We start from the raw sequence: 12582 nt of genomic DNA on the forward strand, positions 1-12582 counted from the left end.
TCATTCTGTGTCCACAGGAAAATTATGAAAGCCCAAGACTAAAGATATCTACTGTATAAAATTACTTAGGAGCTATCATACAAACTACAGTTTATAGCTTTTACATTCACATGCTAGACATCAATAGGCCATTTGGTTTTATTTTAATGCATGTGTACATTTTAAATCTGGGTGCAAATCTCTTTTATACAAGCCCTTTGGGTTTTGTTCCCTCTTTGCACCTTTAACGTTGTTACTTTTTTAATGTGTGCTAAATAAATAAATGAACAAATTGATTTAAATTAAATTAACCTTGGCCAGAGAAACTGTCAGTGACTTTGATAATTTCACTAACACAAGTAGGGACAGGCCTAACTTTTGCTACGGTTCATTTTGAAGCTTATCTGGCCACCACATCAAATCTGGGGGGATATTTCTACGTATACCAGCGTTTGTGTAATTAGTTATACATATCTGAAGGAATAAATAAAAGCCTATTGATCAATATGGTTGTAATTGTTGGCCCGCAAGCAGAGGAAAATAAAGACTATGAGGTGTGAAATGAAAACAAATATCCATTCACTCAGCAGCACAGAATAATCTTTAGTGGATATAACTCAACAGTCAAAGTAAATGCTTATGAGAACCTTTTTATTTAAAAACAAATGAAGCTAAGTACAATTAGGAGAAGGAAAAAAAGCATTGTTGCTAATTCATTTGTACAAAAAAAACAAGACAATACAAAAATACTAATAATGAACTTTAATACAATTGTGAGCGTACTTTTGAATGCATATTACAAATATAACTATTACACTCTACAATAGTTGTTGAGATACAAAAATCTGTCAGTCAATGCTTTTTTTAAGCAGCATTTTGTAGCAAACACAGGTCTGTAATCATAGTGGATACACCTAAACATGCTAAGAAACACGTTAGAGTTTAGTGAGCTATACAATATTTATATAATTTGATAGATTTATAAAAATGAGAAAAAGGGCTTTGTGAAATGATAGGACGGTCTATACAAGGAGAAGGATGTGCAACGTGGCAGAGAGAGCTCATAGAACAAGATATCAGAGGAGGCTGTAAAAAGGACTTGTGTATGTGGTACTGTACATCTGTTAGTTAATATACAGGCTATAGACATGTAATGCATAAAATGCTTCTCAGTAGAGAGAATAGAAATATTAGATCCACAGTTTTTAATGCTCTCTTCCTCTCAGACACTCAGTGGCACACATGCTCGCACACAATCGTTTCATTTGACACACAGTTTATCAAGAGGAAGCTCCTTTTTCACAGGGCACAGCGCTCATGCACAGGCACGCACGCAATTGCACTCACATTGATGTACATGTACAAGCTAAAGCGTCACCATACAAGACTGTTCCACACACAAACACACACAGATCAATTGCCAATGAGTGATTGGGTGGGTGAAAGCTCCTCCTGCCAGCGGAAAAAGCCATTATCATCCCAAAGTATTGTGCCAGCTTAGCTGTAAATTGTCACCCTCTTTCCACGGTGACCGACCACACCCCTTCATTCTGTCATTTTTAGGAAAACCAGACAAACGGCCCCAACTCCTCAGAGTGACATGGCACAGCCACGTCCCTTGTACGGGTGATGGGAGATCTTCCTTTCTCCACAGAATTGATCGCCATTTAACTACATCTAACTCAAGAAATGCAAAATCCCGGGTTTGGGCTGCTCTGGAAGTCCACTGCAAAAAGCTTGATGTGCTGGTCTAGACTAAGAGGTACGACAGCCTGAAGATTGAAGTTTATAATTGGAAAAAGATTGAAATGGCTGCTTTTTAGCACCTCATAGGTGGTGTTTAGAAACCCCAAGCTAGGTTTGTTTCTAGTAGTCAGCATTTCTGTTTAATGGTTTCAGCACAATCAAGGATTTTCAGTTCGACATTTCAGGCAGCGAGTGGTAATCATGGACAATGAAGTGAAAACAGTGCTATAAGTTATATGTTGTAACCTGTGAATAAATCTGTGCTGCTGGGTATTGCAGTGATATCCTTCCCACATCTTAGGGAAGTTGTTTTCCTACTGTGATCCAAGGCCACAGAGAATTCAGAGACAGGTCTTCATGGGAAATCTCCCTGGGCAAGGGATTGTCCTGTTTTCACTTCTGTTCTTCATATGTTTATATGTGTTTACACTTCAATCACACCTCCACACCCTCCACTCTGCCTGTCAAGTCTTCAATCTCAGAGTTAATTTTGTGTTTTGGCTTTGAATTCCTTTCCTTTTGTGCTTACAAGTGTGGGCTCAAGAGTTGATTAGTAGCTATAGTACATAGTAAATTCAGATAGTGAAAGTGGACTCTGCTGTGCAAATCTCAAATCTGACACCCTAGTCCAAAAAGTGCCTTTCTGGGCACTGCAAAAAAAATGGAGGATGTCATTCAAGACGCAGCTACAGTCTCTCGTGGCTACATTCTACTGTCCGATGGGAGGCGAGCAGCGCATTGATTGGCTCCTCGGTCACAGGAAGTCGATGTGGTTTCGGCTCACACCATGTTGTGGTGGTTGTTTCTATCGATGATGTCGGATGAAGGGAGCAACTCCTTCTTGACCGGAGAAGGTGGGGGTGTGGCCTCTTTCACCCTGGGCTTAAACAGGTCGGACACGTAGAAGATCTGAAGAATAAAGAGGGAGAGAATCATCAAGAAATGAACAGTAAACCTGCTCACAGCAACCCACACATCATGGCAGGGGTCACCAACATGGTGCCAGTGGGCACCAGGTAGCCCGCCTGAACCATGTGAGGTGCCCGCAGGAGCTCTAGTCACCAATGAGCTCCATCTAGAATTTACTTTCCAGGATTCAAACTATTCAAATATAAATGCAAATGACAGCTGTAGCGAGAACTTAGTAAAATACTGCTGCACCTGATAAATGAACCATCTTTAAATGTTTATTTTCACTGAAACATTGAGACAAATGTTTTTAAGTCCTGGAGATTCGTTGTATGGTCGGTGGCATGTTATATATACTATGATATATGTAAGATATACAGTATATTTAGGAGTGCAAGGTGGATTTTTGTAAAATATGACATCATTTTAACATTTTTCAAATGTTACATGTTATACGATTGGTTAAAAGTTATTTGTTAATAGCCAGTACAATAGGAAGATTATCATTATCAATGGAATTTAATGACAATGAAACAACTGCATAAATTACTCATGTTTAAACACTTCCTACTTTTTTAAGGTACTGCTAGCCTTCCTTATTATCTTAGCCTCTAAATAAAGTGAAACTGTTGACATTTGGTATTTAAGAAGTGATTTTCTAACTGGTAGCCCCAGTTACCAGTTAGAAAACAACTGCATAAATTACTCATGTTTAAACACTTCCTACTTTTTTAAGGTACTGCTAGCCTTCCTTATTATCTTAGCCTCTAAATAAAGTGAAACTGTTGACATTTGGTATTTAAGAAGTGATTTTCTAACTGGTAGCCCCTTGGACTATATAGTAGACCTATGAAGTAGCTGGATCCCTGGATTATGGCTATAAGATTCAAATGCACTACAAATGCAATACTGAGGAATACAACTTGAAATAACAGATATTTATTTATCTTGTTCATTGTCATTAATAGAAATGATGAAACATCATGAACCAGATGGGCAGCAGTTCCAGGGGAAATCCACAGTGGGCATCACTCTTGAGGGGGAAAAAGTGGTCGTTCACTGTCCATCTTTCTTCATTGAAAAAGGGCGACATGGTGTCACCGATCTATTTATACAACAAAAGAGTGTCTCTTTCTGACTTTCTGAATGTTGATCGAAACAAAGACATTAGCCTTTATTACAGCTTGGCATTTACTGAGCGTACACTGACCTTTACTGGTGACCCAAAGACACTTAAATAGACTCTTTGTCTCCAAAACACTATTAGATACGAGACACATTGACGAGACGGCTTCAGCTCGATATGACATCATATCTGTGAGCGTGAACCGAGTCGTCATGGGAAACACTTCAAACTTGTTTCCCATCAGGATGCACAACGTCCAATCAGAGCGGGCGTTTCTGCTGTGACACTCAAACTGCAAACCATCACCTCTGAACCGCCTTAGTCATGAGCTTATCGCCGCCTCCCAACTTCCTGTGTGCCATCTACACACACACACACACGCACTGACACACACACACACATACACTTTCTGCAGACCCTTTGTGTTGAAAGAGGCAACGTCAGCACTTTCCATCAATGGTAAGAAAGGCACACACACACACACACACACACACACACGCACACACACACCTACTTACGCGTATGTGTACTCTGTGTTTGTTGCATGCATGTCATATTTTAACCACTAATGAAATCCTGACTGACACAAAAAGGAGTTGAGTCAGACAGGAAGTCGACACACTAACCAGTAGGAAATTATACTGGAAATGACTAAGAAGAAAAAAAAACACTGACTAATGTGCCTTTATTGACGTAAAAAAAACAAAACCAAAAAAAAATTTAGCATCTTAGGTTGAAACAAAAGCAGTATCTAAAGATTTAGGACCTACAGTATTAAAAAATGTTTTTAGGGTGAAAAAGTTTTAAGAAAAAAGGCTGATAAATGTTTTCAATTATTAGATATTGAAAAATAATTAATAATTGCTTAATTTGTGTGGTTTTTACAACATGTACGAGAATTACAATCACTTAATCGTAAGGTGTCTTTGAGATTTTTGAAAAGGGCTATATAAAATGTAAGATATTATTATTATTATTATTATTAATTGACTAAGAACATGTACACCTACAGTGTATATAGGATTTCCATTCTTCTCTTTTTGTCCTAAACTTTAGGAAATATCAATCATAGTATTTGCAGGTTATTCAGGGAATGCAGGGTAAACTCTTTAAACTAATGTTGAGACTGACTGTAATGCTTGTTTATTAGTCACAGCATGTGACTAATAAACAAGCATGTCTACCTTTGTCTTTGGAGAATATGTCCTGCTTCTACGCTGGTAGTAAGCACCAGACTATTCAGCCAGTTCATGTGTTTATCTTCAAAGGAAAAAAACAAACTTTAAACTTAACTAAACTAATGACAATGAACTCCAAAAAACATGAGGAGTGGCCAAGCTTCCTCCCTGACAGCTGCTTCCTGCTGCAAAAGGTCGTTTTGTTCTTAAACATCACACGAGTTGAAAAGTAGGTCACTGTGACTGGTAGGAAACATCAGGTATGATCTTTCTGTGCTCCTTCATTCAGTCATATAAAAAAACAATGACAATTTTAACCTAAGTAAAGGTTTTTTAATGAAGTTCACTTAAGAAATATGATCAACTGTGTATTTTAAACATATTGTGAAAAGACAGTATTTACTGTAGTGTTGGGGTGTTTATTACAAATTTGGTCAGCTGTTGGTTGTTTAATTCCAACAGGTATTTGGTTTGGGAGTAAAACGAGCACCAATCGCATTAAAAAATAAAAATATTATATGAGAGTTGAAGGGCCCATGTTAAGCTAAATCAACTTTTCTGTGCGTTAAACATGATTAAAGCACTATTTGGGCTTCATACACGTGCCCAAAGTGTTTTTTTTCATTGATTCCCTCAATCATTAGTCAGAGGGTGATCTGCTCCTTTCTTACTACAGGGTGAGCCCAAACACCTCGCTCCAATTTGATGACGCGTTCCCACTTTGATGACGAATTTGACGTGGCACTGAGCCGCGCCTCCAGGAAGCTCTCTCATAAGTAAACAGACACGCCCACAAATGTGAGCATTTCAGCGTCCTTTGCGCAGTGCTATGTATGTATTTTCTACAGTCTATGTATGTACCGGTGAATGCCCCGCCCCCACACTCTGTCTCGTGTGGATGGGAGGAGGGCGGGCCGTCCTCTGGCCCTATGTCACCGTGCGAGGAGGAGGAAGTCAGTGTCCCATCTATAGACACGCCTACTAATGAATATGCATAAGTAGGATGCAAATCAGCCTGATTGTTTAGAGTTGCTCAGAAAGTGACTTTTCAGAGGCTAAAACTCTGGAAAACAGGCGGGTTTGGGAAAATAAACAAGTATTAATATTAATATTATGTTTTTGGGGTTCTTAGAACAAATGAAGATGGGTGAAAAATAGCATGATATGGGACCTTTAATAAGAAAGTAAGCCTTTGAGTGACAAAACCAGTTAGTTGGTCCATAGAGGTACTTGTTGAATCCTTTAATGTTAGTTTTACTCTGTTTGGGAGTTGAATAAGTACCTCTGGGACTGTTTTAAATAGCTTGAAAAGAGAAATTTCACTTCTAAGGAGTGTAGACCATCATAAACATTTAAAAAGTGTTGAATTAATGTAAATTTGATGACAACAGTTTTTTTGATGGAACCAACTTAAAATTCTTGAATGTAAAAATGATAATTTAAATACAAATTCTGAAGACAAATCAATGTCTGGCTTACAAAGTAGTGAAGCTCTAAACCAGGGGTGTCATTTTAGTTCAGGGGCCAAATACGGGAACCTGGCAAGAGCCAGATTGATGTGTAGCCCCTCCCTCTAACTCGAGTTCTCCACATCAATCTGGGTCTGCGTCTGACGAATCCTTTAAGAACCAGGTAGGGACATGAACAGAATGCTGGAAGTTGATTGGGCGACAAAGCGCCTGTCCACCATGATTTGTTTTAGCCAATCACACTGTAACAAATGATGATGTCGTCATCGGCATGCACCGCAGAGACGCTGCTATAACAACAACAGCAAGGCTCCGCTGGTGAAAACTTTCTTTTTGGGATAGTAATGCAACACGAGAATGCGAGTTAAGGGCACGTTAACCATCCTCCTGCGTCGGAGCTATGATTCGGAGCTATGCTAATAGCGGTAGCCCAGCTAGTTCCTCTCCCCGCAAATGCGCATGTGCCAGTTTTGCTTCGGCGCTTCTGCCTTCGTCACAACAGGGTCTTCATTTCACATTTTCGAGATTTTGTGACCAATTTCTTTTTAAATCAGGGAAATATTATGTCATAATTTAGGAAAATAGAAGGATTATGTAAGAATTTTAAGTTTTTTCAACTGTTTAACAATAAAAATGACTGCAATAATGTGATATAAGTCCCTGCAAATATTGTTGAGTTTCATTTACTCAATGATTCATGTTTTCTCTGTCATTGCTAATTTCTCCTGCTGGCTGAAATGGATGCTCTAAAGGGCTGGACGAAACAAACCAAAACAGTTACAAATCATACAGTGCTTTTTTTCCATTTTAGAATCATAACTAAACTTGAGCTGCTGCTAAGTTCAGATCAAAAAGATTCTCACACCTAGTTTCAGTGCTTTTCCTGGCACTTCTGAGCCTGAACGGGCTTCTTAACGTCCTCCATCATTGCTGCACTCATCTGCTGTCAGGTCCTTTCTGCTCTGCTGCTTACTGAGAGGCCAGAAGAACCAAACTAAAGTACTCACAGATGTGCGTAATGTGTGCATCTGCTCAAACCCGGGCAAATCAGAGGGCGTCAGGGATTGTAACGCTAACCTCATTGGCTGGATCGGCAGGGGTTTGACTGTGGGTTAGTGAAAATGTGAATATGTCCTTGTGTATGTGTGTATGTGCGCAATACGCTCCCACTCTCTGTGAATGCAGGGCTGTAGTGGAATCGTTGAGTTGGATTAAACTCACGCTTATCCCGAGCCAAGATGTAGACAAGGCTCCTCTCTCCTGTCACTTCCCTCCCTTCACTCCTCCTGCCAGATCTGCCTGTGAGGAGGTTGACCTCTTTCACTGAGTGCATTTCTGCAACCATCTTTTTTCCCTCCACTTGTCATGGCCGATGTCGGAATAGCACTGAGTGGAGAAGTCTATTGTTACACTGATTTCTAACCTCAAATCCTTTATTAATCGTGGCGTTTAAAAAGCCCTGCCATGCTGTGCTCGGGCCTCGGTGTGTATGTGTACGTGTGCGTGTGGATGCGCATTCGTACGTGCCAACGTTTTCTTAGGCGCCAGAACGAAGGCTCACTAAGTTTTATAACCCTAATTCTTTCCACATTTATGATTTGGATTGTGAAGAAAGAAATAGGTTGCTTACCAGTACCTTGCTTGGATGTGTGTGTGTGTGTGTGTGTGTGTGGGGCAGCATTTAGCAGTATAGCCTGCTGTGCTGATACAACGAGAGCCACAAAAAAAAAATGAGGAGAGAAAAAAAAACGAAGAAATAATTAGGAGCTTCATTCCTGTTTCAAAGGCTAATCCACTGCTTCTCTTTTTACACTCTCTATTTTCTTCCCGACCTAAATTCAATTTTCCTTGGCTCCGTCGAGCTGCGTGTAATCACGAGGGTTACAAGAACTTTCTGGCAAACGCTGTGAGTGTATGTCACAAAAAAAGCCAGGGAAGGTTGCAGCACATGGATCCACACCAACAGCATCACACAGACACTTCTGAGTTCAAGCCTGGCCTCATGCAATGTGTTATTCATTAGAGGAAATCCTATTTGCTGCACTTTCCAGCGATATTATTTTCTCCTTTTCACCAAAACAGAGAGGAGAAAAAGATATGTGCAAAGAACTAAATGTGCAGAAAAACCTTTATTTACTTTAATAGACTTAGCTAATAATGGTATGTTTTTCAGTAGAATCATTCAGGGCTGGTTAGGGTTTAGTTGTAGCTCGACGCAATACTAGGAATGTTCAATATTAGGTTTTTGCCTACTTTAAGCCTACTTTTGATGTGATGCCCCACTGAATGTATTCCACAAATAGACATCAAGGCAAAATACCAATACCTATTCAACTTAAGTAATGGAAAAACTGGCATATTTATTTTTATTTATTTAATCATTTATTTATGTTATTTATCACATATCGGTTTTTCAATATCTGTAGAAAAACTGATACCAGTGCAGATTGACATTACACTTTATAATTTAATATCGGTGGATAGGTGGGCCAATGATATAGCCCATCTCTACTTAATACATAAGGTCTGTGTTGGCTCTAAAGGGGCTGAACACTTTTGGCATGACCAAAAATGTACTTTCAATTATCTTCTCCAACTAACAATACATAACTTTTAAAATTGGGCCAGATTTTCTGTCTTTCTAATTATCAATCATATGATATTGATGAGTTTTCCATAGTGATTCATTTCATCACAAGAGAAAATCTCATTGAGGGAAATTTTGTTCAAGTACAATATCTGTAATATCATAATATTGGCCTTTATACTCACCCTTATAGCAGACCAGGAAATCAAATATCTTACCTCTTTAGGTTCAGGTGTTTTTCTTCGTTTTAACTCATCATACTATGAAACTAATGCTCGTGTGGGAAATAAAAAATTTCAGTCTGTCGGGTTGCAGAAGCTTAGGGCTCAACTTTATAAGCCTTTCCAACCACAACAGTTTGTTTTTGAGGAAATAAAGATTTGTGTCTGAAATGCTTCTCTAATTCATTCATCAAAAGGGCACAGTTTGATCTTTTTGTCCTTACAGTTCGACAACTGTTTTTGAATGTAGCTATGCATTTATATGTATATAAACATATCTTAACTCTTTGTATGTAGGGTGCTTTGTGTTGGTGGTGTTTGCACTCACTATGCAGTAGGCCACCAGGGCTCCCTGTGCAAAGCCTGCAAGCACATCAGTCGGGTGATGTTTGTGGTCTGAGACACGTGACAAGCCAGTGTAGAAGGCCATCATCAGCAAGGTGAACTGGAGCAATGGGCGGAGGAGTCGAGCGCCGCGCCACGTAAACCTGGACTGGATGTAGAACTGTAAAAGAACAGGAAAGAGGTAGAAAAAAAAGTGAGAATACACAATCGTAAGGCACCAAATGAAGCTTAAGTACTGACAGATACTTCAGATACTCAGAATTAAACCTTAAAGTCAAACAAGGTCTTATTTACAAACTGGTGATTCATTTAGCACTTTAATAGTAAACATTTGGATACAGTTGAAAACTGGGGTCAAATACAATTGTAATCGTATAATTTATAATTAATTACAATTATGGCATAATTATAATTGTAACTAAACATCTGTAACTGTTGTAATCATAAGCAAATTGTAATTGAGTTCAGATATTTGACTTTGTAATTGTATTTAGCACGCATATTGTATAAAAACAACAATTTAATCAAAACGCAAAACTGGGGAACCATGTTAGAGTTCTATGGCTTACACATGTGTAATTAACAATTATTAAACTATGTTTCATATCAAGTTTTCCCACTACCTGTTACGCTATGCTACCTGTTGAGGGGTATACTGACAAAAAAAAGGCTCAGGCACCCTCATTAAAGACATTATACTAATATTTTTTTATAGATAAGGAAGCCAAGCAAGGTAACCAAGAGATGAGAAACAAATTGGATGAAATAAAATATATTTTAGTGTATGTTACATACTTACATACTTATTTAAGTCTTGGGTCAAAACCGACCGATAATCATTAGAGATGCTAACAGAAAGCTAACACAAGAAGAAGCTAACACAAGATGAAGGTTACATTTTATGGGGTTGTCTATTAAAGGCTCAGTGGTTGGGATTAAATGAATTCAATTTAGTAATTGACATTGTATATGTAATTGAAGTTCAGTGGAATAATTACAATTTTAACTGGAAATGGAATTGGAAAAATGCTGGTCACCGTAATCATAATGTAGTTGTAACTGAACATGAATAATTTAAGACGTAATTGTAATTGACCCCAACCCTGGGTTGACTTTCTGTGTAATAACTTTGGCGCTTGCAATAATAAATTGTAAACATGGAGCAACAAACCTAGTTAAACATATTAACTTTTTTTTTTTTTTTTTTACTAATTATAATATAATTATGCACAACGCTGGAGTTTTGTGTGTGTTATTAAATGTTGTGCAGGCTTTTGGACCCTAAACACAGTGTGTGTGTCTATTATTATTGTCTAGACTGAACTAATGCAAGCAAGCTTGCCACACCTGCATAGACAAGCAAGCTTGTGCACTAACACACACACACACACGCACACACACACACACACGCACACACACACACACACACACACACACACACACACACACACACACACACACACACACACACACACACACACACACACACACACACACACACACACACACACACACACACACACACACACACACACACACACACACACACACACAAACTGCCTGAGATCCAGACAGGATTGCCTCATTGTACAACATCCCAGCTGTAAAAACAGCACAACCAAAAAAGGCCAGTGGAATACACACACATACACGTGTTCTAACACTTTGATGGGATGAACTCTTTACTCCATGTTAGAGAAAACAGAAGACAAAGCGGATGCAGCCCCTCACTTTGCCTGCAGACTGGGTCCAGTATCTGGGTGATGATTAAGATGGAGCAGAACCAAAACAGGAACAATAAAGCTCAAGGTCACCCTCAGCACTTTACACGAGTGCAAACACAAGCTTTTTTTAACCTCACTTGCACGCACGGCTCTGAGGTCAGCCCTGGGTTCTCAGACATCCTGTGTTTCAGCACCACGCTTATACCCTTTAACTTCCTGTCTCTCACACCCAGAAACAAGGCATGGGAGGACAAAGCTCACGCAAGGTCAACCAACCCAACTTTTATTTTTATCAAGCAGTGCAGTAAAACACACAGAAAGCCACAGTGCCTCTCATGCAGCCACCCTCTACTAAAGTAGTGCTACTCCTATAGGTGTGGACCTCAGTCTTTCTCACACTTCCTCTATGACGTTCAGTCGCTGATCTTCTACTCACGGAAGCAGAGGAAATGATGCTTCCCCTCCCTTCAAGTCAAAGCAGAGATGTTTGGACTTCAGGCTTCCTCTGTCGTGGTTTTGAGTTGGTAGATAAGTGCTGTGGTACCATTAAAAAAAACTGAAACAGGCTATGGATCAGCCTTTAGTCCGCCTAGATGTAAGAAAGCTTTGACGAAAAGAAATCAAAACTTAATAAAGATAATAAAATGTATGTATTGTGATAGAGGATAATATTATTTTAAACATTGTCACACTGTTTATATTTAAAATCGAATTGATGAAATTTGTGTAGTAAATAGTATATATATTAATTTAAATATTGCCACACAATATTTTATTTTAAAAATGTAATTAGTGTAGTAAATATTAAATAGTATATTATTAATATTATGTACAAGCGTGTGTTTGTATACATGTATGAGTGTAAATGTGTACATATGGATGTGCATGTATAAACTGTATATATAACATTTTGTGCAGAATATGTATTGAATGTGTATTGTAAAACTAGTAACATTATAATATTTGTTTATATTATCTAGAGAGCCTTGTTTTGTTTTGTTTTTGGGATGGGGTGTATATAAGCTTTTGCTTCAAACAACACCTTTTCAGCTGATTAGTTAGATAATTGAGTGTTTTTTGTTCTGTTTTTTTTTTTTTTTTTTTTTTCTGAAGACTGCCAAAATAAAATTATAATTAAAATTAAAATCACAAGATCGGGCCTGGAAAACTCCTGCAAATGATGGTAAACCCAAACATCATAGTGCTTCTCAGCAGCAGTCGATACACACGCATTTGTAGACAATACACACAATATTGGAGAATAAATGACCTTTTAAAAGGTCTTCTTAAAATCCTAT

The 12582-nt window shown here is 38.5% G+C and overlaps 1 protein-coding gene across 2 annotated transcripts in view; it reads right to left on the reverse strand.

Moving 5' to 3' along the window:
• Positions 1–726: 726 nt before the first annotated feature.
• The window catches only part of plpp3 (phospholipid phosphatase 3), a 35106-nt gene continuing 23250 nt past the window's right edge, over positions 727–12582 (reverse strand). The window contains exons 6-7 of one of the 2 annotated variants that reach the window (XM_028443383.1): positions 9544–9720; positions 727–2634 (exon numbers count right to left, since the gene is read on the reverse strand). In XM_028443383.1, the coding sequence (XP_028299184.1) occupies positions 2506–2634; positions 9544–9720 (306 nt within the window). In that variant the 3' untranslated portion in view covers positions 727–2505. The remainder of the gene's footprint in view (positions 2635–9543; positions 9721–12582) is intronic. The other variant, XM_028443384.1, reaches the window with a different exon arrangement.

Source organism: Gouania willdenowi, chromosome 4 (genome assembly GCF_900634775.1).
Source record: "Gouania willdenowi chromosome 4, fGouWil2.1, whole genome shotgun sequence".
NCBI classification, from domain to species: Eukaryota; Metazoa; Chordata; class Actinopteri; order Blenniiformes; family Gobiesocidae; genus Gouania; species Gouania willdenowi.